Genomic DNA, 26507 nt, shown 5'->3' with positions numbered 1-26507 from the left:
TTTTTCTTTATGAAAAAAAAACTTTAAAAAAAATTTCCATAAAGATTTGGAGAATGCTGTGAAACGTGTCTATTAGGCAAATTCAAGATTCAAGATTCAAGAGAGTTTTATTGTCATGTGCATGGTAAAACACAGTTATACTATGCAATGAAAATCTTATTCTGTTCATTCTCCCAAGAAAAGAAAGAAAACACAAGAAAGAATAAAGAACATAAGAAAGATAAACATATATACCAATAAATTAAGCAACAACAACAGAAGAGACATTAATACAAATAAATAGTACAAATAAATAAATAAATAAAAAAAATAAAGTGCTATGAGTGTGTGCGTGTGTTGCGTGCGGCGTGTGTGAGTGCTTCGTTGAGAAGCCTGATGGCCTGTGGGTAAAAGCTGTTTGCCAGCCTTGTGGTCCTGGACTTCAAACTCCTGTAGCGTCTGCCTGACGGTAGGAGTGTGAATGAGTGTTGTGGATGTGTGCTGTCCTTGATGAGGTTGTGTGTTCTGCGTAGGTAAATTTATAAATGTCTTGCAGTGAGGGGAGGGCTGCCCCAACAATGTTCTGTGAGGTCTTGATCACCCGCTGGAGTGCCTTCCTATCACGTGTTGTACAGTTACCGTACCAAACAGTGATGGAGGCGGTAAGGACACTTTCGATAGTGCATCTGTAGAAGCAACTCAGGATTGTGGTGGACATGCCAAATTTCCTCAGTCTTCTCAGGAAGTACAGTCTCCTTTGGGACTTCTTCATAATTTGTTGGGTGTTGTGAGACCAGGTGAGGTCCTCGCTGATGTGTGTGCCAAGGAAGTTGAAGGTTTTCACCCTCTCCACCTCAGTCTCATCAATAAACAGGGGTCTATGCGGCTCCTTTTCCCTTGTTCTTGGGTCGATGATCATCTCTTTAGTCTTATCTGTATTGAGAAGGAGATTGTTATCACGACACCAAGCTATGAGGTCCGCCACCTCTCTTCTGTATGATGTTTCAACACCACCACAAATTCCATATTCATAAATCCAGTGATGTCATATAAATGGATTTTATTCTGAACTTAAAATATATGAGCCTCTGAAGTTGATAATTAAAAACAGAAAGGCAATGAGAAACTTTCATACATTGGAGAACATTATAAAAACACATATGAAAGACAAACTTAAGTGATATCTTTTTTATTTTATTTTCAAGTCTCCCTTGCTCCCTCTGTTCTTGTACACTGTCCCGGTTATCGTACAATACTGTGCATAACAGCCTGTTGTATTACAGTACACCCTTTGGCACGTTAATAGCATTATTTATTCAGCCATCTTTTGATCACACACCCAACACCAAATCAATAGCTTACACAATAATACCGTATCCTGTAAGGATCATTCATTTGGCAAACTCAAATGAGAATGTTAGACAAACTTGCCATTTTGGCCTGCATTGAATCATTCATCAAAACAGCCCACCATAGAGCCAAAGAAAGATGCAAGTGCAGAATACAAGAAAGAAGTCGTAGTAAAACATAAAGGTGTTGTCTGTGTGGCTCTCGCTTCTTCTCCTCCTCCGCTCATCGGTGTCTTTGTCAACAAGAGTTCAATAAATGTTCATTTATCCTATTTTATTGACCGTTTGTATGTATTTCACATTGTTTTCTGTATGTAAAACTATGATTATTCACAAAATGGGTTTTGTGTGTCTGGAACGGGTTGACTGGATTTATATTATTTCTTAATTTATTCATTTTTCATACAATTCCATTTTCCACGGACACTTTGGAACGGATTAATAACAAAAACCGAGGTACCACTGTATGTGGACATCCAGTCATTTTGGCAGAGATGTTGGCACATTTTGCTTGTGTACAGGACAAATAACAAACCTCTGCACAACACTTTTCTTCAGGAGGCAGCAGACCTTCAAGTCCTCTGCTGTGAAGACAAGATCATCCAAAATCTTGTTTTCAAGCTGTTCTGTGTAAGTCTCTTCTAACAAGAAGCTTGACGAAGAGCAGGGATTGTTATCAAGACTTGATTGGAACAAAGATTCACTGTTGTTGTCTTTTGCACCGTGATTAGTGTCTTGCTGCGTGTCGTGATCAAGTTCTTGTCCTTCAGACTCACTTATGCTGTCATCATCTGACAATGGTGTGCTGTCAACAACATGTGGATAACTGCAAGGCGGAGTATGATTCCCATTTGAAGCCGTATCATCGATGGTCTCTTTTGTACTCCAAAGCGGCCTCAAGCAGGCATTCGTGTTCCTCAGGATCTTCACAGGTGCAAAGTTGCTCTGACTGAGTTGACTGAGCGTCATGGACTGTGCCATCAACATTTCCTCTGGGATGGTCTGGACAATATTGATGCTCCACGGGACGACAGGTTCACGTTTGTTTTTATAAGGGGTGAGTTTCTTGCTGGAATCGCCAAGGATAGAATCACAATGTTTTTCAACACACTCTATGTCCATCTCCTCCTCGTCTTCAGAGGAAGACTCTTGATCCAGACGCCCCACCCCCCAGCCCAACTTGGCTAAACTTACAGGAGAGTCAAACACCACTCCTTTAGGGCGAAGTGGTCTGACATGTTGGCGATGAAAATTGGAAGATGCTGATGATTTCACATTGTTTTCAGGCAGCCTCCTCATGTAGTGTCGCACTGACTCAGGCACCAAGATTTCATCATGCCTTTTGCTGGGGAGTAAGGCCGACAGGCTTCCCGGAATGCCGTTTCCTATAATAGGCACAAGAGATGAAGGTTTGAGTCCGGACACAAAGTCCATCAGCTCTTGATGAGAGGAGTGGTCTGAGTAGGGCACCACATGGACTTTGGGGTGAAAGGAGATCAGGGGCCTGCTGGTGGGATAGATGGCTAGCGTGGGGTGTTCATTGTTCCACTGGCACAAGGTAGAAAAGGAAATCTCTCTCTGCTCTACAACTCGGATACGTCCAGCACCCGGGTCGGTGCTGAAAACGTCAGGCAGCTCAAGCACTTTGAGGGTCTCCATCCTGTCGTAGCTCACCTCAATCCAAGTCTGAAATTCCATGGCCAGATCCACCAGGAGGGACTCTTTGCCCAGTGCATAGAGACCTACAGGCAGAAGAAATCATAAAACTATTTTAATTTGACAGTACAGTTGAGGTCAATGCACAGAAAGAACAAAGAGCCACAAAACATGACACAGCTGCAGCTGAATTTTTAAAAGTTTTAATCATTTTCAAATTGTACCTGTAATTGTTACAACAGAATTCAACTAACAGAATTCAACTAACAGGAGTGTAGAGTGCATGTACAGCACTATTTTGAAATAATTTAAACATTGAACTACAGTATGTAGGCTTTTTTGAGTTGCTCCCGTGTGTGTGTAAAATTAAATGAAAAAGTAAACAATTTAAAAAATAAAAAAGCCCAACATAGTTTACATATCTGTACATCAGGGTGTCTGCTCAATATCCTTTACATCACTTGACTCACCGCAGGCAATTCAATATGCTCATCAATTTGCCGACGTTTGTTGTGGTGACGTTTGTTCATTCTATTGGTCCTGTTCTTGACTGTCTTTGCAGGGAGGAGCATTGCTTTCATTTTCTGAATAATTAATAATACATGTTCTTGTTTATTTTATTTTTTTACTTGGAGAATAGATGCTGTAATATTTTTAGGAACGATTCTTTCATTTATTCTCCATCTGTGAATTACGATCTCCAGTGCGGTCACAATACTGCACAGCTGTAGTTGAGCTTGGAGCCTTCATCCACTTCTTCAACGTATGTTTAGTTTGGTCAACCTTCCATAGTAGTTCGGAAATCACTGCCTCACGCCCATTTTCAGTTGGGTACATTTCGGAAACAGCTGAGTGCTTGTTTTGAAAATGTCTATCAATGTTACATTTTCTGTTGTTTGGCAATTTTTCGCCACATATCAAGCACACGGATGGGTAAGCCAGCGTCATTGGCAGTGAAGACAAAGGAATATGTCCATTCAGAATTAAATTCTCTATTTCCCTCTGATATTTTTCTTTTTAGGGATGTATTGATGGTTATGGATAGCTTACCGCGGGGTAGCACACTGTCAAGGCGTCTTTTTCATGTCACACTGACTGAACAAACTGAGCTGGACCACTGGGCTATACGCATAGTTCCTCATAAATCTTAATTGTTCATCTTAACAAGACATTTTGGACAATTGTAATACAATGTGATATTACTGTAGGATTTAATTAGGGCCTTGCAATTTCCATGTTAACAAAATTGAGAATAGAATGTACTGTTAAATGTGGAATCTCTTGAAAATTGACATAATGTGAATGAAATGCCGTGAACATGAGGAGAAAGAAAGTTTGTGTGAGAAAATATTTCCCCAGCGGACCACCCATGAGTGACGGCATTTCCTCACAAACACTAACCTACGTCCTCCTGAACTAAACATGTCAAAGCAGCCACCTGAAACTTTGAAACTCATCTCTTATTTGTCACCGAGCGTTAGTGGAAGCTGGCTGGGTTGGCTTAGTTTGGCAGAGTGACAGCTACCGTGGCTGTGTGTATGCAATTCAGGCTGTATGACTTTGTTTACACTTTGTGTTTTACTGCTTGTTAATAAATCGATTCAAATTACATCAGCAACAACGTCTTCCTTAACCACAAGCTCAGGCATTACGGTTTGTTGAGGATTTTGTAGTGATGTGTAAAATATTGGGCAAAACTATTAAATTATGTTTTTATCCACTCACACAAAAAACATACACCCTATGGTGGTAAAATAAGTGTAAAAGTTATAAAACTAAACTCTAAAAAAATTAAATGATAAAACGGAATTAGGAAAAAAATACAACAGATTTCATGGGGCCTTGTTAATGTATCACTGCATCTCAATTTGTGTGTGAGCCATTAGTTATGCCTGTTGAGAGTTGTGTGCACTAATAATTTTGCTAAAACCTTGGATTGGAGACAGTGACCACATTGAAGGAGCTATATACATTGGAAATAGAAAAAAAGACCAAAAATAATTTGCAAAAAAGTTACCTAAGACAACATTATGGTCGGGGTGGCTGCGGATGATCTCCTTAATTTGCTGAGTGGCTTGCTTTCTAGTGGGGATGATGCGGTTGGGGTCACAGTTGGTGTTGTCCAAGTACAGAACATTGATTGTGGCGCTTGTAGCAAGGCACAGCTCACGCAGCATTGACGGGGAATATCTGAAGTCACCTGGAATTAATCACAATTGCCTTTTATTTTTTTTAAAACACCAAGTCAGTAGAGCACCAACATATTTTTAAACTCATATGACAGCAATTAAAAAGCAAAAGCAGTGCAATATAACCATTGTGCGTGTGTGTGTGTGTGTGTGTGTGTGTGTGTGTGTGTGTGTGTGTGTACTAACCAGTGTACAGTATGGAACCAAAGTAGCCCTCAAAAAGGAACATGACAGCCCCTGGACAGTGGTTGGCATCGATCAACGTGACTGTCATGTTTTCTTTGCCAATGTCATCCAGAGGCAGAAGGTACGAGTCACCAAGTTCCAATGGGTGGATCCACTGCTCTTTCACCTGCACAGAAAAAAGAAAACAGTTAGAAAAAAAACTAAATATTACAGGTTTGGCAGTGTCAAAGTATGATGATTGAGAATTTTCTTTAAATTCCATATTCTTGATATGAGAGTAAAACTCAATCTCTGCCACAGAGAGAAAACAGCCATTGAGTAATTTTCTAACATTGAACCCGTTTAGAAAAGTCTGGTGGAGGCTAGTCCATCTGACTTAGCACTTAACATTTAATGAAGAGTCTTTCAGAAGATTGATGTGTGGCTTTCCCAATTATTTATGAATGCATTTATGTATTTAAAAACAAGTTCTACCTATTAAAACAAAATAACATACATGTAACATGCCCATAAAACGTGGTAGCTATTTTGGGAAGAGATATTCTGTTTCATTGGACAAATCCCAACACATCATATATCACTGAAAAGCCCAGATTGTCCTTGCCACAGCACAACAGAATACAGTATATTATCGCAGAGTTGCAATTGTTGCATTTGTCTGTGAAACGATTGTCCCTTACAAAGGACAAAAATGCATTGTTAAGTTGAAGACGTCGGCTGTTCAACGCTACCATATCATGTATGCTGTGTTTGACTCTATTATAATTATTATTATATATATAACAGTTACTCCATTATAAATAAAGACGCACTCACCCCCAGTTTGACTCTGAGCAGAGAGGCGGTGACAGGTGAACAGTAGATGGGTCGGTCTGCCCAGGTGGACGTGAGACCTACCGTGTGGTCGCTGTGCATATGAGACAGGAAGAAGAGTCGCGTCTCTGGACACTTGCGAACTTTCCAGAAGTCAACAGCCAGCGGAGTGTTTGGAATGACTTTGCCATTAGACATCGCATCAGCCTTCACGGTAAGTTACACAGCCAGCAACGTACAGTATATATAAATACACTAATTGAGTGTTGTTATCTTATGCATCTTATAACGGTAAATTATTATTGAAATAAAGAAAAGGCACTCGGTGGGTGCGTTGGATAGCAATAAACAGAGGAAGTCCACAATCGTGTTGAACACAAAACGTTGCTCGTTTGAGTTTACACTTGCTTGGCTATGGTATTCGTGTAATTATTTTACGGCCCCATCTTTTCGCCTTCGAAAGTGTTCTGCTAATCGATCAAACACCTTTACTTTATCGCAGTGCATCTTTGACGGTTGCTCACGTCCCCCGCCATTTATGTTTTCAACTGCGCCCACACGCGCCCCTCCCACACACATCAGTCTTCCTCGTAACCGTTACTCTGTGGTGTCCTATACTCTCGGCGAAACTCTGCCCCCTGTCGTTAGGAGCCCTAATTGCACACTTATTTTTCCTGACGTGATTGTGAGACCTGGGGCCCGTTGCGCATAAGTAGGATTCAGACATCCAGGATAAATGACTGAGCTGAGCTCAACCAACCTAAAACAAGAGCGTCTAGGCTTAATTGGTTGCACAAAGCACAAGCCAAGATGACTAGACACGGATTAATCAAGCCAGGTATAACCAATCCCGGATCAATGCGCTTACGTGGCTTCCTCAAAGTGCTCATGATACCAAAAAAAGCTACCAAAAAAACAAGAACAAAATGAAAGTACTCACTTAATAAAACATTTTTGTCATACTGCTGCCATGGATAAATAAACAACGATGAAATAGGACTGAAATTAAGTGGTTATTTGGACACGATTTGGATACGCACCCCAGCGAATTCCTGAACCGCCGCCATCTTGGCTATGATGTCAGCCCCAGAGCAGTCAGTTAGGCCATGAGTCAAGCCATGAGCGAGGAAACAAGAACACAGCGAGGAAAGAGACCTACAGTATTTTATATGGTAGTGGTAATGGTTTAATTCATCCTGAGCATGCATACAAGTCACACTGGAGCACATTACTTCGCACAATTCACAATTTTGAATGTCCAAAAAGAAGTATATATGGGATGTGTATTTTATTTATATTCTGTGTAAATTATCTAATAAATGATCTGATGATTGCAACGTCATCTAAAGTAATTTGTCTACAACAATTGAAATGATGACAAATGTTTAAGTAATGACAGTTGGTGTAGTTGAATGTGATAACAATGTTTAGTGGGCAGTGGATTAATTCTTGGTTTCCATTTATGGTGACTGCTGATTGAGATAAGGGATGAGATTTAATAAATATATTCTGGACCTTAGCCTGGTGTGGAGCAGGCTAACTCTACAGAATAAATATCCATGGTAACTTATGTCAGAACATATCCCACTTTCCATAATCCCACATGTTTCCAACCGCAACATGGATAAATTAAGCCAGGATAACCAAGATATCCCATCTTAATCCCTTATCCTAGTTTTGTGCAACGGGCCCCTGAGTAGCAGTCATTTAATGACCGTAATGACAACACACAGTATGTGTGCCTAATAAAGATGCGTGATTTGCAGAGTACTCCTTGCAAAACTGCACAGGTGCTCTTATGGTCAGCTACTGGAACATTTTATCACACAAGCTGAGAAATACACGAGTAACCTTACTTGCTTTTATATTGTTATGTTGTAGAATTAATTGCAAGTACTGGATAAGATTTTGGCATAAAGATCATGCCTTCAGCAATCATCCACCCGGCCCAATTATCCTCAGTTGTGTCTGCTGCTCCTGCTGCTGCTGATGGGTATGGTGAAAGGTAAGGTAATTAATAATATACATACAAATTGCTACATGTGTAAATTCATGACCGGATAATGGTATGTTTAGAAAACAGGTATTTTCCTATAAAACAATATAAACTGCATCATGCTGTCCAGAAGATGGCAGTAAGAGAGAAGGAAAAATATGTAGGCCAGTTGATTTTTTTTTTTTTTCCGGGTCTAACAGAACATGAGAAGCATTAGATATTTTCCTGATATATTCTGGGGTGAATTTGTCCCACCAATTTGCAATTCCATCATAAAATCTCAACAATGAAGTTTAAATGCTCATGCCTCACTAAATCAGATATTTTAAAATATTCCTCTTTGCCCGGCTTTGTAAAATATTTTTTTTTGTTCTTTTGTTCTAAGTGAAAACATAAACGAAAGTATGGTAGCGAGTGTGTTGTTTTCATTGATTGTGTATGCTATGAATTCTTCCATCCATACATCTATTTTCTATGCCGCTTATCCTAATTTGGGTCGCAAGGGTATGCTGCAGCCTATCCCAGCTGACTTCGGGCGAGAGGCGGGGTACACCCTGGACTGATCGCCAGTCAATCGCAGGGCTCTTTGAATTCCTATATTAGCTAAAATATAAAGCATATTTTCTTGTTAATTTATATTAAATACATTATATATTATTATAGTATAATATGTATGAATATATATTTATATGCTAGCCCAAATAACACCTTTCTGTAGCCATTAAACCCAAGTATATATCTTTTTTAGTTGATATCATGTTCAGTCTTGGGTGAGGGAGGGTTTACTACTAAATGGGGGCGTTACTATGGCGACAGTAGCCTACAGTACAGTAGACCCCTCCCCCAAGGGTTATTTCCACACCACTCACTTTTCAGGATTATACCTGCAAATGCCTCCCCTTTCACAGTATGTGTCCTCTGCTCAGCCCCTGAAGCACACAGATCATAGTCTGCTTTACAGTTAATTATCTGACTTCCATCCGCACACATGCACACAAACATGGCATTGATGAACTGGTGATTAACTGAACAGCAGCAAACACAAGTAGAACCAGTGAAACTTAATTGTTACTACTCACATCATATACTTAGTGATAGGTTATATAGCTGGGTGCTCTTAAAGGAAAACTGCACTTTTTTTTGGAATTTTGCCCACCGTTTACAATCCTTTTATGAGACATGAACACACTTGTCTTTATCGTTTCTGTGCGTTCTAAAGATATAAAAACATATAAAAAGAGACAGCTCATTACTGCACATAATGGGATACATCTATGCCGCCTACAAAGGCTGTTATTAAAACACAACAAGGCTTTATGGTCTTACAGTATATACACGCTGTGACCACGTAGTAACAGGTAGATCCATGATAACATGTAATACTTACAATACTGATACTTATTTTGTCGCAGGCGAGTGTGTGGTGAAGCTAGTCGCTAGCCAGCTAGTAGCTAGCCGGTGTGGTGCGGCAAGGTGTCAGTACACCAATAACATAGTTCGATGGGTGTAAAAATGGGAATTTCATCCCTCCTCGGTCTCCTTTTTGGGATTTATTTGGGGAAGGACAAGCTTAGAGCAGCGCTCTCCAGTAGGAGGTGGAGAGGAAGGTGTCCGACGAGGCAGCAGGCACGGAGCCGCCGGAGGGGTGCCCGGAGGGCTACCTATTCGTGCCCACCGAAATGAGGTCCGAGGTACTGCAATGGGGCCACGCCTCCAGAGTAGCCTGTCATCTGGGCGTGCGACGTACACAGTTTTTGGTAACCCAGAGGTTTTGGTGGCCAGCCATGACGTCGGACATCAAGAGATACGTTGCAGCCTGTTCTGTTTGTGCCAGGAGCAAGCCCTCTCACCGCCCACCGTCCAGGCTGCTACAGCCGTTGCCCATCCCGTCCCGCCCGTGGAATCACATCGTGCTGGACTTTATCACTGGACTACCGACCTCTCATGGGAACACTGTCATCTTGAACATTGTGGATAGGTTCTCCAAGATGGCGCACTTTGTTGCCTTTAATAAACTGCCCCCATCGCTAGAGACTGCCCGTTTACTGGTGGGACATGTTTTCCATTTTCATGGCGTCCCGGCCGACATAGTGTCCGACAGAGGACCCCAGTTCATATCGCGGGTGTGGAAGACCTTCAGCAAGGCCTTAGGAACTCCAGTCAGCCTCTCATCAGGATACCACGCGCAGTCGAACGGGCAGACAGAGATCTAATCAGGACTTAGAAGCAGCTCTATGGTGCGTCTGTCATTGGCACCCCTCCTCGCTTCCCAGCTCGGCTACAGGTGTGTCTCCCTTCAAAATTGTGTTCAGTTACCAACCACCACTCTTTCTCTCCCAGGAGACAGAACTAGCAATACCCGCAGTGCACCTTCACCTTTGTCGAGCCTACCGCATTTGGAGAGATACCCGTGCTGCTTTGGCCCGGACCCGCCGACCGCAACCGGCAGCTAGCCGATCAACACCAGATCCCGGCTCCTGCATACCAACCTGGTCAAGAGGTGTGGCGTTCTGCCCGGGATTTGCCACTAGCAGGAACAAGCAGGAAACTAGCTCCTCGTTTCATGGGTCCATACGTCGTCGAGTCTATCATCAGCAACACCTCGGTCAAGCTCAAGCTACCTCCATCACTGAAGGTGCATCTGGTCTTCCACGTCTCCTGCTTGAAACCTGTGGCCACCAGTCCACTGTGCCTCTGCCGCGTGTCATTGATGGTCAGCCAGCCTACACGATGAGAGCTATTTTAGACTCAAGAAGAAGGGGTAGGGGGGTGCAGTATCTGGTCGACTGGGAGGGATATGGACCGGAGGAACGATCCAGGGTCTCTCGCTCCTGTATCCTTGATCCATTCGCTTCACCCCAATAAGCCAGGTATGCCGCCAAGGGGCGCCTTATAAGAGGGGGGATACTGTCATGTTCTGTGTGCCGCTCTGCTGCATACTTTGGCTAACGTAAAAATATAGATGGCCACAAAGAAGGTCGTTGAAAGTGCGAAACATGCTTGCAGACACTGGTAGCACGAGAAGGCAACACATCGAACATAATAGCACATCTACAGTAGTACCGCCCATAGCTGGATGCTGATTTCATGGTAAACTTAATGCTGCCTTGACAACTACACAATACACTTCTGGCCTTTAAAATAAGAGCACTGCGCACCACATCCTGTTCACTTGTGGTAACACAATAAGGATATCATAGAAAATAGCTTACACTTGTTACTGAGGAAGCTATGGCATGCTAAGATGGCTAATACCAGCTAGCTAACATGACACAAAGAAGAGAAGCACAGGTGTAATCTTATGTTTTACATTAACTTTACAATTGCAGTTTAAATTAAGGCAGCAAATTAATTTAATCAAATTCATCAAATACCCAATACAACAACTCCAAAGCACTCTATAAAAGCATGCTATAAAATAATAATGTAACATTACAAGTATTTTTTTGAGTTATTTACATTGTGAGCCACTTAGTGATTGCATTTATATAAATTTCTAAAAGTATTTTAGAGATAGGGGAAAGCAAGGTTAGTTGTCTTTGAGTATTGTATTTGAGTTGAACATTTTGAGAGCCACTCCATTAGACCATCAGTGAGTACTCAACATTGTTTGTATAATAATTTAGAATCCATCCATTTTCTATACCGCTTCTACTCTTTAGGGTCGCGGGGGCATGCTGGAGCCTATCCCAGCTGACTTTTGGCGACAGGCGGGGTACACCCTGGACTGGTCGCCAGCCAGTCGCAGGGCACATATAGACAAACAACCATTCACACTCATTTTTCATATAATCATCCAAATAATTTACTCATTATTGAATTAATCTGTAGTGACAATTAATGTATAGTGGTAACTACAGTATGTAAGAAAACAGCATTGGTGTTGGGGTCAGCCTTGTCTCCTTGGTGGTATTTGTATGCAGAGCACAACAAACCTGCTGTCAGACAACAGCAGTGAAGCCACCAAAGCAGATGGCTGCTTTCACTGGTGTACATCGTTATATCCAGCTATCCTTAACTTTTGAGTTTGACAGTTTGACCTTTGTCAACATTCTTCATTGCTGTCGACGAGATCTTTAAACCAAACAAGCATATACGTAAGACCTCAAAAGTGGCAGCAAAACAGCCTCAGACCATCACACTACCACCACCATATTTTACTGTTAGCATGATGTTCTTTTTCTGAAATGTGGCGTTACTTTCAGTCCGGGTGTAATAGGACACAAACCTTCCAAAAAGTTCAACTTTTGTATTGTCAGACCACGCTGTATTTTCCCAAAGGTCTTGGGGATCATCAAGGTGTTTCCTGGCAAAATTGAGACGAGCCTTAATGTTATTTTTCTTCAGTAGTGGTTTTCGTCTTGGAACTCTGCCCTGCAGGTTGTTTTTGCCCAGTGTCTTTCTTATGGTGGAGTCATGAACACTGACCTTAACTGAAACAAATGAGGCCTGCAGTTCTTTGGTTGTTGTTGTAGGGTCTTTTGTGACCTCTTGGATGAGTCATTGCTGCGCTCTTGGGGTATTTTTGGTTGGCCGGCCACTTCTGGGAAGGTTCACCACTGTTCCATATTGGATTTTTTTTTACCTTAATAATAAAAAGTTTCATTTAAAAACTGCATTTTGTGTTCAGTTGTGTTGTCACTGACTAATATTTACATTTATTTGATGATATGAAACATGCACAAAAAAAAAAAACAGGAAGGGGGCAAACACTTTTTCACACCACTGTAGATCTCAGATGAATGATGAACAGCGTCTATAACCTACATTCATCAGAACCAACAATTTTTTACACTTTGAGGATGTGGCTGTTTTATTTCTTTTGCCCTGCCCCTCAGGGATAATCCAGTGGCGTTGTACACAAAGTCCTACAAAGGTATTTATGGATATGTGTGAGAAGCCAAAGATGTCCCTCGTGGGTTCAGAGCGAGTTGGCAGATAAAATAAGTAGGTGAGAACACATATATTTCATTTTTGGTCACTCCTTGCTGTCATTCATTCTCTACGTCTTGCTCTATGACTCATTTCCAGTAATATAGTGACGAGTCCTCTTTGTAGTTTATCATTTTGACAGTACAGCAGCATTTTGCTGACCAAACTCAAACACGCCACAAAATACAGTGTGTCATTTGACTGTATTGCTTGGATTCAATTAGCTCAGTTCATTAGAACTGAGGAGTGAGCTTAGTGGTGTGGCACGCAGGCAGCCTGCCAGAAGGTCCCCACGCATGTACCAGCGATAGGTACTCTTTTAGGTGGCTACATTATGCATAACAGTGCTCTCTTTGCATGCTGTCACGCCAGCACTAAATACAGAGAGAAGGATGGCTCTAATTGACTTCTTGGAGAGTACCAAGCCATTTTAGATTCACCGTGGGAAGAACAGTCTTGTGGAAAATAATGGAAGAAGGATGACAGATCTAAAAATCTGCACCCAGCTAACAAGCATCATAAAAGACCAATGAAGTTTTGTTAACAACCATTAATTCATCAGAGAAGCTGAGCTTTAGTTGTGTAGATTTGTATACCAACAGCTTACTGATTTCTCCTGTCTAACAATGCATTTCATACTTTCCAATCAGGCTTTAGGAGCCCCCCCCCCTTCCCCACAGCAGTGAGACAGCTCTGGTCAAGGTGACAAATGAAATCTGTCTGAACACAAATGCTGGCAAAGTCTCAGTTTTAGATCTGCTGAACCTGAGCTCTGCTTTTGATACAGTTGACCATGTGATCTTATTACAGAGGTTAGAAAGCTGAGTGGGAATCTCTGGTACTCCTCTATCCGGACTCAAGTCCTATCTCGAGGACAGGAAGTACATTGTTGGAATTGTAAACTGTGTCTCAGACCAAATGGTTATGACCTGTGGGGTTCCCCAGGGGTCAATCCTGGGACCCCCTATTGTTCAATCTGTGCATGCTTCCATTACTGTAGACCAGCTGCAATGTGTCCGAACAAAACTATGCACGTGACACTCAGATCTATGTGTAACTAGGGTTAAAATCCCCAAGCTTAGCTTTGTAGCGTTTTGTCCCTCACTTTCCTTGGCCCTTGAATGCACCATGTCTCATGACATGCGCACCTGATTTCAATTAGCCAATCACAAGTCCCAAGGCACTATATAAGCTGCCCTGACTTAATTCTGGGTGGGAGAGCTGCAAAGGAACCGCAGCTACAGGTAAGTATCGCCAAACATTTGCGCTTTCAAACATTTATGGTTTTTCTTTGGTGACATTTTATGTTTTCTTGTTACCAGACCTTTTTTTCTGGGGACCTGTTTATCTTGTGTACTTTTGGACCTACTGAACTTGTGAGTTTAATGGAATTGTGACAATGCTGATAGCATTGTACTGAATTGAATTCTAATGCTGTTTAGTTATGCTGGCATGCTACCATGCTATTGCTAACGCATGTTTTTAATGGTTTTCAATGTATTTGAAACACATTCAAGTTGCTTTGCTAATGCTAGCTTAGCGTTAGCCTTATAAACTTTATTTTTGATATGAAGTGAATTATTTAGTCAATGCAAGCCAGGTGCCCTGCCTTTGATGGTGAGCTAAGAAGCAAGGCTAGGAGCCTGGACATCCCGTTTCAGTCAACGTTCTTTGCCCATGGTGTGGTAGGAGGCTCTGCAACATGTCCTTCCCTCCCATCCTCTCAAATCGTGTGACAATTTCATTCATCATTCTATTTTGGACACTGCCTCCCAACACAATAACTCTCACACAACTGTGTGACTAATTCACTCGGTCAGATTATCCATCGGGAGATGGAGAACTGGAATGTTTTTGTTCTGTTTTTTTGTGGCAGTTTGCTGGAAATTGAGGGATTGAATTTTTTAATATTGACGTTGAACTGTGCACAGTAGTAAAAAAAAAAAAATGTGGTACCAGTACTTTGAAAAAAAAACTGCAGCATTGTAAATATTTGTTTTGTGCACTTTATTTTCAATATAATTCGCACACAAACTTAATTTTTTGTTTTGTCATTATTTACTGGCCCTGCCCTCAGTAGCCAAACCTACTTACCGTTGTACAGACATTTACATTAACATAATTACATACTGTAATTGCCTGTAGATTTACTTTGTCACTGCATCAAACAGATCAATGTGTGGATGCAAAACAATTTTCTCCAACTAAACTCCAACTCAAACAAAACTAAAATCATTGTCTGTGGCCCACAGAAACAAAGTGTTATTAGTCACCTAGAAACTCTCTCTAAAACCTAATTATCAGGTTAGAAATCTAGGGGTAATAAATGACTCTGACTTGAACAGCCATATTAAATCAATACCATCAGCAACTTTTTACCACCTGAAAAATGTTGCCAAAATCAAGGGAATAGTGTCTAAACCAGATTTAGAGAGACTAATCCATGTCTTTGTCTCCAACAGGCGAGACTACTGTAACATTCTTCTCACCGGGCTGTCTAAACAAGCTGTAAAACAGCTGCAGTACATCCAGAATGCTGCTGCTCGAGTCCTGACTAGATCTAGAAAATATGACCATATTAGTCCAGTAGCCAGATCTCTGCACTGGCTTCCTGTCGCTAAGAGAATAGACTTTAAAACAGCTCTGCTTGTGTTCAAGTCTTTTCATGGTCATGCGCCAAAGTACATTTCTGGCATGTTATAGACATATGAACCATCTCGGGCTTTGGGAACCTCTTGTGGGTGCCCAGATTCACGATCAAATATGGTGAGGGTGCATTCCAGTTTTGTGTTGTTAAAATCTGGAGCAGTCTTCCAGAAGATGTGAGACAGGCCTCAACTTTTATCAATGTCAAATCCAGGCTGAAAACAGTTCTATTTACAGTAGCTGAAAATTGACAACTGAATATTTTATATGCACTCTTTGCTTTTAATTCATTATTACTTGTATCTTTTATGGAATGATCTTATGCAAAGTTTTTAGAATTATTTTAATGATCTTTGCCTTTTCTGTAAATTACACTCAACAAAAATATAAACGCAACACTTTTTGCTCCCATTTTTTATGAGATGAACTCAAAGTTCTAAAACTTTTTCCACATACACCATATCACCATTTCTCTCAAATAAGATGCTGATTAGACACCATGATTTGTGCACAGGTGTGCCTTAGACTGCCCACAATAAAAGGCCACTCTGAAATGTGCTGTTTTATCACACAGCACAATGCTACAGATGTCGCAAGATTTGAGGGAGCGTGCAATTGGCATGCTGACAACAGGAATGTCAACCAGAGCTGTTGCTCGTGTATTGAATGTTCATTTCTCTACCATAAGCCGTCTCCAAATTACATCTAACCAGCCTCACAACCGCAGACCACGTGTAACCACATCAGCCCAGAACCTCCACATCCAGCATATTCACCTCCAAGATCGTCTGAGACCAGCCACTCAGACAGCTGCTGAAACAATCGGTTTGCATAACCAAAGAATTTCTACACAATCTGTCAGAAACCGTCTCAGGGAAGCTCATCTGCATGCTTGTCGTCCTCATTGGGGTCTCGACCTGACTCCAGTTCGTCCTCTTAACCAACTTGAGTGGGCAAATGCTCACATTCGAAGGCGTCCTGCACGTTGGAGAGGTGTTCTCTCCACGGATGAATCCTGTTTTACACTGTTCAGAGCAGATAGCAGACAGCGTGTGGTGTCGTGTGGGTGAGCAGTTTTCTGATGTCAATGTTGTGGATCGAGTGGCCCATGGTGGCGGTGGGGTTATGGTATGGCAGGCATCTGTTATGGACGAAAAACACAGGTGCATTTTATTGATGGCATTTTGAATGCACAGAGATACCGTGACGGGACCTGAGGCCCATTGTTGTGCCATACATCCAAGAATATTACCTCATGTTGCAGCAGGATAATGCACGGCCTCATGTTGCAAGATCTGTACACAATTCTTGGAAGCTGAAAATGTCCCAGTTTTTGCATTGCCAGCATACTCACCGGACATGTCACCCATTGAGCATGTTTGGAATGCTCTGGATCGGCGTATACGACAGCATGTACCAATTTCCGCCAATATCCAGCAACTTCGCAGAGCCAAGAAGAGGAGTGGACCAACATTCCACAGGCCACAATTGACAACCTGATCAACTCTATGCAAAGGAGATGTGTTGCACTGCATGAGGCAAATGGTGGTCACACCAGATACTGACTGGTTTTGAGTCCCACCCCCCCATAAAACAAAACTGCACATTTCTAAGTGGCCTTTTATTGTGGGCAGTCTAAGGCACACCTGTGCACTAATCATGGTGACTAATCAGCATCTTGATATGACACACCTGTGAGGTGGGATGGATTATCTCAGCAAAGGAGAACTGCTCACTATCACAGATTTAGACAGACTTGTGAACAATATTTGAGAGAAATGGTGATATTGTTTACGTGGAAAAAGTTTTAGATCTTTGAGTTAATCTCATAAAAAATGGGAGCAAAAACAAAAGTGTTGCGTTTATATTTTTGTTGAATGTAGTTTGAATTAACGTGTGTGTGAATTGTGCTTAATAAATAAACTTGCCTTGCCTAGATCCCATCCTGACCTATGTTTCTCTTTACAGGGTGGAGGGAGGGTTCACTGCTGGGCCTCAGCCGTCAAGGTAATTACAAGGTAAAAAGTAAATTACAAAAATAAAACATTTCATTCTTATTATATTGCAAATCAAGAGTCTCAAACTACAAAAATGTGAAATAAAAAGGAGGGAATTGTGAGTCATGAGTCGGTTTAGCCTTGACTGCTAGTTGAGTGATGGTGGGATATGATGATTAAGTGTTAATTTTTGTCAACAAAACATGGAAAAGAGAAAGTCAAAGCCATCAGGTGCACAAATTTTACTTTTTTACTCCTGTGTTTTTGACAAATGGATGCCACTGCATGTTTATCTGTTGTGTAATATCGACTTTGTGCAGTTTTGCGTGAAATAGTTTCTTTCAGGCACAGCTCATATTAATGCCCTGACAACATTCTAACATTAGCTACATCATTGCTTTGCTGAAATAGACTTGTTTGTGTCATCGCCTACACACAGCTCTCCCTGTCCTCGCGCTCTCATTACTAATGAGGACGACTTTGATCAAATTTGCATACTCTGCCTCTGTGTATGTAACTTGTTCACATTACCGATTTGCTGCTGTGGCTGATTTGCAATTTACTATTATCGCTATTACTACTATTCTCATTTAGATCAGAACATGTTTGGATATAACCAGCAATTTTAAGTTTTGTATAAAGAAACAATTGCATGCAGAAGCATCACTTTAAACCAAATAAGAGAGGACCTGAAATCGGCCAGAAATATTTTGTTAATATGTTATATATGTAATATATAATATGTTATATGATTTTGGTTTATCTTGAGCATTCACTATAAAGCTGCATTTATATTTTACTCGTGCCACAGATAGAAGTGTGTGTTCGTGTCAGTGGTGCACCATACACTTAACTGTGATAAAACACATTATGCATAATTGATCATAAAGGACCAAAAGAACATGCTCCACAGGGCCATAATATATTTCAGTGTTTCCATGTGCATGACAAAATTATGTGCATTATGCATGCATGGAGCAGGAGAGAAAAAAGATGCATTTAGTGCAGAGGAGCTGCAAAGGTCCCCATGATGCACCCTTGAGGCTGCTCAAAGCAACACTGGCCACCCTTTTGTTTCACACATTTCCTGAGATATTGGCAGTTGGGATCGTTCTGGGTTCATGTTATGCCGTGCGGGTAGGTGGATTCATTTGCTGTAAGTAAACTCCAGTTGTAGAAAAAAATTGACGATCCCAGTTTACGGCTGCTAATGAGGCACCCGGACACACATGTACTCACACTCTGCAGCCCACTCAATGGTCAATTAATTTAATGGAGGCATCCCCTGAGCTCAGTACGCAGTTTAACAACAAAGTATGTCAAATTCATCTAATAGTCGTCAGCATGTACAAGTATTCTGGTAACAAGTCTCATTAGATGACTCATTAAAACCAATGTATGTGGTAATGCACTCATTTTATTCCACACAAGTGTATCTAACCATCGATTTGGCATATATGTAATAATGGGTGCATCCCTAATGCTGCCCTACAAGACAATCAATACGCTCTCTGTGGTATTAATATATACTACATGAATGTTGCACTAAAACAAGACTACTTTATCTCATTGTATCATCAGGGCATATCACTGCCACGGACAGCTTTGATAGTGCAGTAGTTAACATCCCTTTTAGGCTGTGAGATTTTATTCCCCATCTCTGATTTAGTTTGACCTTTTGACTTGCAAGCGTTTACACCTTTAAAAGCAAACTAAGAACAGAAAATATGGAGTGTGAGGGGTGTGCCACTTAATCAGATAGCAGATGAAATGAGGTAGTGCTCATCTGAGGCAACCTCAGAGGCGGACTTACCATTAAGCAAACACAGGCAATTGCCTAGGGCCCCGCAATTTCCAGCAAAGCAACACCCTTACTTACGGTTGGGCATCGTTTGAATTTGAGCGATTTCAGTTCCGATTCCTCATTTCGATTCCGGTTCCTAACGATTCTCAATTCCGATTCTTTTCAGAGGTAGGGTCATAAAGGTTTGAAGTTTGCATGGTTTAAATGAGGGTGCCAACCAAAGTCCTTGGATGAAATGTCTGAATGTCTAACTTTTAAAAATTATATGAACTGTTTATGAATTACTTTACTATGAATTTCTCACAGGGCTATTTTCAACCAGTATACTGTATAAATCTCAAACCAATCAACTTGAACATAAATGTTTTGACGTCTCTTTACATAGGAGTACATGTTCACAAATGATTTTTATTTTTGAAAATCTCATGAAAAAACAATTAAACATATCCTGTTTATGTGTTGGAGAGTGTCTTATGATCCAGAATAGACAAAGTGTAACTTAACCATGTTACTGAGTTCCTACTAACCTGCGTGCAGAATATCAAACAAGTACGGTGAATGGAGTAACACTTAACATGGGGTCTGGTCAATTTCCTTGCTGAAGCTAGTGTTAGATGTCAGGTCATTTGATTATGAAAAAATACACAGCCTTACGTTAGCTGGATGTTTGAGTTGGCCACGATATTCACAGTATAAATTATTGTTTATTTGCTGATTCAATGTTGGCATAAGATCGACGTAATTTATTTTCAGTCCGGCATAGCACGTCAAGAACAAGGCACTCTGTACACCGTGAATGCGGAGGTGTTTAATCATGTTAGTGCACTCGCCTTTGCATGATATGATGGCTTTGTAAATGTTGCACTGCGCAGACCAACAGAATTTCAGCCAAAGTTCGAGTGCCGTCGCACTCCGTCCATGGTTGAAATAGATGAACACAAACGCTTCCTGCCTCTTCTTTTTCTTTGGTGTTCGCTGACTTCTTTTTCGTTGGTGTTATGCGGCCATTTTTTCAGGTTGGCGGGCTGGTCGATCATCGAACGTAGGAATCTAAATTTTACAAAATGAACGTTCCGGGAGAATCGGAATGTTAGTCCCGGTTCCCATTGATGCTCGATGCCCAACCCTACCCTTATTTTCCCGTTGTTTCCACAGAAGTATATGTCAGCCGACGATGCAGCAATTTTAGAAATGAAGCTGAGATTGACGCATTTCATCACAAAGATGTGAGCATGTTGAGACTTTATCTCGCTTTGGGGGAAGTATATAAACATGGCTATACTACTATCAACATAAGCTAACAGATACCTGGAACAGATTTCAATAGTAGACTAAATACATACTCACATTTAGTAAAATTTAAATTAAAAAAAAGAATGTGGAGGGTCCCAAGGCAAACATAGTCATTGGGGCCCTCCACATGATGCCCCTGGGCAGCCTATACAGTATATTTGAAAATAAAGGGATAAGAGGAGGCGGCGGGGTTGAGTGTTATTTACTGGATAATAAATTGAGTGTTGACTGTTGCTACAGTTCTGTCAGCTCTTAGCTCACGTGTTGGCTGTTTGGTTTGGGATAGCTATTAGCAGTTTTAAATGGCCCAAATAAAACAAGCAAAATCCTCTCCTATTGGGCTTTTCCACTAACTGACATTTTTGCTTGTATGTCACTAACACAAATGTGGATTGCCACCTTGCAACTGAAAGCAACAATACTCAAAGTAGTTTTCAAGCAACTCCAATTGGGCTGACATAAAAGACACTTCTGTTTTTTTTTTTTTTTTAATCAAGGCGGATGCTTTTTTTTTTTTTTTACCCAGACTTCCTTCTGCTGTCATTTCAAACCTTCTTTGTGAGGGTTTTTTGCATGTAAAAACCAGGATGTACTGAAGTTAGCAAGGTTTCGTTAGATGAAAAAGAAAGGAAGTTATTACGTATATTATTGTGTGAAGTTTAGACGATTATTGCCTTGTGTGTTTCGAATATGCATTAACATAACACATATTTGCATAATATTTTTAGCGTATCTGTAGTTTTATTTTGTTCAAAGCACCCCATTGTCACTAAAGTGGGGGGTTCTGTTGGCTCACTTTAATGCGTCAGGAGTGTGTTCTTAGCCACATCCATATGAAAAGTGCCTACACTTTTGTTTTGTACGGGTGCTGTATAAATGATAGCAATTACATTTCCTTTGCAAGAATTTACATTATGCACTGTTGGATCTTAAGGAGGTTCTAAGCCTCAAAATCTCATATTAAATACTGTATATACAATATAAGGTGGTGAGAAATACCTCAGTATTGAACAAAACAAAATTTGTCCTTGATCAAAAACCAATCCATACTTTTTACTGTTCTCTGGTATTACCATATTTAACTTATTGTGTGGAGATATGGGGTAATAACTATAAAAGTATTCTTAATTTGCTAAATGTACTGCAAAAAAGATCAGTTAGGATAATCCATAACACCGCATATAGAGAACATACAAATCCTGTGTTTGTAAAATCACAAATATTAAAATGAGCTGATCTAGTAAAGTTTCAAACAGCAAAAATGATGCATAAAGCAAACAATAACCTGCTACCCAAAAATGTCATACAATAGTTTTTAATAAGAGAGGAGAAATATGATCGCAGGGGAAAACTAAATTTAAAACACTTACAGTATATGCGAGAACAATGCTAAACACCCACAGCATTTCAGTATGTGGAATCAAATTATGGAACGGATTGAGTAAGGAACTTAAACAAAGCACCAAGTCAAGCCTTTTCAAGAAACAATACAAAGGGGTTGATGTTTGCAAAATACAAGGAATAAGAGTTTTGAACCACTGTGTACAAAATGCTATGTCTAATCACTACAATACTCATTGTTGTGAGTTCATTGTCAGTACTCGCCTATTATTACAACTAAGTTCAGTTATGTCTATTTAAACTGATTATTTATTTACTATCATACTAATTATGTGATTTATTATTTATTATGATTGAAGAAAAACCTTGACAATTTTACATTGCTGCAATACCTTATTTTCCATTGTATCATTTTTCCATGTATCAACTGGTAAAGGCTATATCGGAATACAGGAAGTGAATGAATGTTTTGTAATTGATGTAAAATGGACGAGGGGTCGGATTAAATAAGCTTTGCTTCTTCCTAACCCTTTTGGAGATGTGGAACTGCAAATTGAACTATGTGATGTATTCCATTGCAACTTGTATTCATGTTCAAATAAAATTAAACCATTACCATTACCATAAGTAGAGCTTCAAAATGCAAAAAGAAATGGGAGTGAGACAAAACATTTTAAGAGTAAGCAAACAACTATTAAACTGAAATAGGCTGTTCACCAGCAGATCAAAAGTCAAATCAAAAGGACTCGGTATTGACTAGCTGCGTCACCACCTCAAAACTAGGTTTGGGCATGCTTGATGCCAATGTTTCCAGGAGGCCAGTGGGGATGTTACTCCAGGTGGTGAAGATGTCTTCGCGGAGGGCATCTACTATCTGGAAGTGATGTCCATTTTTGTAAATTTACCTTGCCATCCATCTCAAAATGTTCTCAATTAAATTTCGATCAGTGGAACACGCAGGGTGGTTTGGACATTGTTCCTCTAAGTCCTTTGTCAGGCGGGCATTGTGAACTGCAGCGTTGTCCTATTAAAAAGCCGTTATTAAAACGTTATTACCACACACAGATGAGTGTAAGGCCAAACGTTAAAAAAAAACTGTAATCCCCCTAAAACAGAAATAAAATGTTCAAAAAAGGGCTCAGAAATGAGTAGTTGCGCCATTATTGCTAATCAACTCAAAAATTGTTTTGGACATGCTTGATGCCAGTATTTCCGGGAGGCTAGTGAGAATGTTGCTCCAGGTGGTGAAGATTGCTTCATGGAGGGCACCCAGTACCTGGAACTGATGTCCATTTTTGTAAACGTCACTTGCCATCCATCCCCATTTTTTTCTTGCTTAATAATAAAAAGTTTCATTTAAAAACTACTTTTGTGATCAGCTGTGTTGTCATTGATTCATATTTAAATTTGGTTGACGATCTGAAACATTTAAGTATGACAAAGATGCAAAAAAAATAAATCAGGAAGGGCGAAAACACTTCTTCACACTACTCTATGTAAAACGATAAAACGCTGGTGTTTTTTTAGAGGGCTTTATAGTCGGTATAGGTGTGTCCCATGATGTGCATTGTTATCTCCCTCATGCTAACTGTTTTTCTCTCTTTAGAACGCACAGAAAAGGGATAGACATGTGTGCTCATGTTTCACATAAGGATTGTGGATGATGGGCAAAAAAAAGTGGAGTTTTCCTTTTAAAATGACTGCCTGCATGGCTTACTGCATCCAACCTTAGCAGCTATGGTGCGCTGCACGAGCCCATGCAGCTCAACAATCTGACCACGTTCAAAGAAAATGCTTTTTTTGCATTTGCTATCAAGAAATCCTGATGTTGTGAATACCTGACAGGAAATGACATTCAACACACATTTGAATACACAGTTTTTGGCTTTTAAAGTGCTGTGGTCTTAAACTTTTGATCAGCTGATAAACAGCCTATTTCCCTTTAATGCTTGTTTGCAAAATATTACTTACTCACATTTTTTTTGTGTCACTCCCGTATGTTCTTTTTGCACTTTTGAAGCTCTATTTATAACCTCCTGAAGATCCAACAGTGCAAAATGTAAATTCTTGCAATTTTTTTTTTTTCTCACAACTTAATAGTGACTGACTCTGACCAGTATCAGCGGTATGCAAACTAAATGGATGGATGCTGAGTTCTCCATGAACTGTTCCTTTGTTAAGCCTAATTCACCCCTGTTTATTTCCATCACTGGGATTGACATGAATGAAAAATGCTCTTTTATCTCATCTCTTGGCTACTTCCTGTTCCACAGCCACATGTGAGTATTTGATACTAATGGATAGCCTGCTGAAGATCAATTACTGTCTGTACTGTACAAAGCGGAAACTGCTGCATATGTCGAGTCTCCACCAAGGAGCGACTGAGGCAGCTGATCCAACACTTTTAAAGGTCATATGCAACCATCTATTTGCAGACAAGGGACAGAGAGAGGGAATGGAAATGAGTGTTAAAGCATAATGTACATTACTGTAGGGCCCTGACTTACAGCATGTGATTAAACTGCTTGATTAGGTAAGGGCGTTTTAATTTTTTTCTAAAAGGAGTGGGATACAATAACACTTTGTGTAATGCTCATAAATGTCACTGGAGTGTTTCTACTACTTAACATTAATTTTTGTAGGCCACATATAGCCATGATTAGTTTATATTTATTATTTTTTATTATTATTAGTTTATGTTATATTATACAGTATATATTATGGATGTCGGATTTTTTTTCTCAAGCCAATACAGATAACTTCCTGCTTCTCAAGACCAATACCGATAACAACAACTCTGTATATCTATTAATTTGCAAATTTTGTTTTAGCTGTAGTTTGTGTACACCGGAAGGTAAGAACGAATCAAACAAAAGTTGGATTTGGCAAACTGTACCTGTAGGTTTGTCCTAACCAAATATCATGACATCACTACTATTAAGAAAACATAAAAAAATAGCATCCACTCAGAAGTACAAACCATGGCTTCGAGTGGTTTGCTGACCGATGGGGGCCGGTGTCTTCGGCCTGAGTGATTTGAGCGAGTCTCGGGCCTTTTGCTATGTTCAAGCACGTACGAACGACTGTGTGCTCAATAGAGCTGTCTTTGACTAAGGACTTTCAAAGCCGAATCTGATTCGTTAGATTTTGTTCAGTCGACTAATAGTCAAATATATCGAGAGAGATATTTAAAGAGCCCCGCTAATGGCGATCCCTACAAATAAACACATCTCATTTGCAACAAAAAAGGCTTAGGTAAACAAATTAATGGTAGGTGTGCAACAACAGTACCTTTATTTCTTTTGTGACACAAAGCAGTTCATGTAGATGCACAGTCCTCTACCTCTCATCTTGCCTGTTGTGTGGCAGTCTGCTAGCTCAATAGCATTGGCCAGTACTCCGCTGTTTAGTCACGTATCAGTAAAAATTATGACATTGCAGTCGAAAAGTGTCTTACTGTGGGTGATGTGGAATCGTAACTTCCATCCATACATTTTCTATGCCGCTTCTCCTCAGTAGGGTCGTGGGGGTATGCTGGAGCCCATCCCAGCTGACTTCGGGCGAGAGGCGGGGTACACCCTGGACTGGTCGCCAGCCAATCGCAGGGCACATATAGACAACCAACCATTCACTCTCACATTCCTATGGACAATTTAGAGTCGCCAATTAACCTAACGTTCATGTTTTTGGAGGAAACGGGAGTACCGGGAGAAAACCCACCCACGCACGGGGAGAACATGCAAACTCCACAAAGAAATGCCCAACGGAGATTCGAACCCAGGTCTTCCCGATCTCCTGACTGACTGTGTGGCCAACATGCTAACCACTAGACCACCTTGCAGCCTGGAATCGTAACTTGTCCATTTTATTCACTAAAGATTGTACATTAGCAAGAAAAATGCTCGGTATAGAGACTGTGTAGCGTGCTAGCTTGGTATTAGCTCGTATTCCTATGCACCTTCCTCGCAGTCCGGGCTGCAGAGAGTTATCCTGCACATCTGGTGCAGGTGGATCAAGTGGCTGCACATCAGGGCACTCCTAGTCGCCATCTGTGTTGCATGGATCTACTGCAGCAGCCTGGTCTGAAGCAGACGGTGGTGGCACTTGTTTAAGGTGGCTGGCATGCCAGCATAAACCATTGGTTAGGCGGAACGTGGCTCATACCCAGCTGCACAGTTATCTGATGTGGTGTGTAATGGTGTGTACCAGAATGAGAGCAGCTTGTGGGACGGGTTGGGATGGCGGTCCAGTCTGATACGGCGAGTGCAGAGTGTCTTGCACAATGCTTCCGGTCAAATTCGTTGTTGCTGGGTCACTCTGTCACCA

General features: G+C 40.7%; 1 protein-coding gene and 1 long non-coding RNA gene across 2 annotated transcripts; one reads left to right on the top strand and one right to left on the bottom strand.

Moving 5' to 3' along the window:
* Positions 1–670: 670 nt before the first annotated feature.
* Positions 671–6735, bottom strand: dclre1b (DNA cross-link repair 1B). The gene is made up of 4 exons (XM_054798755.1): positions 6176–6735; positions 5360–5525; positions 5002–5184; positions 671–3070 (listed from the first exon to the last, which is right to left on the bottom strand). Exons 1-4 carry the CDS (start codon positions 6368–6370, stop codon positions 1809–1811), a joined length of 1806 nt encoding a protein of 601 aa, XP_054654730.1. The 5' UTR covers positions 6371–6735; the 3' UTR covers positions 671–1808.
* On the top strand, positions 6203–17998 carry LOC129193943 (uncharacterized). Its single transcript, XR_008573656.1, has 3 exons — positions 6203–6386; positions 8054–8177; positions 17715–17998. It is a non-coding gene; the product is annotated as an uncharacterized LOC129193943 (long non-coding RNA).
* Positions 17999–26507: the final 8509 nt, after the last annotated feature.

The sequence above is a fragment of the Dunckerocampus dactyliophorus genome, chromosome 1, assembly GCF_027744805.1.
Source record: "Dunckerocampus dactyliophorus isolate RoL2022-P2 chromosome 1, RoL_Ddac_1.1, whole genome shotgun sequence".
In the NCBI taxonomy this organism is placed as follows: domain Eukaryota; kingdom Metazoa; phylum Chordata; class Actinopteri; order Syngnathiformes; family Syngnathidae; genus Dunckerocampus; species Dunckerocampus dactyliophorus.
Note: the sequence above shows the minus strand (reverse complement) of the source record. Positions and strands in the feature narration are given on the sequence as shown.

Coding starts and splice junctions, on each gene's coding strand:
- dclre1b (XM_054798755.1), bottom strand. CDS start 6,370: ATGTCTAATGGCAAAGTCATTCCAAACACTCCGCTGGCTGTTGACTTC. Junction 5,526..6,175: donor TGCTCAGAGTCAAACTGGGG/GTGAGTGCGTCT, acceptor TTTTCTGTGCAG/GTGAAAGAGCAGTGGATCCA. Junction 3,071..5,001: donor CGACCATAATGTTGTCTTAG/GTAACTTTTTTG, acceptor TTCTGCCTGTAG/GTCTCTATGCACTGGGCAAA.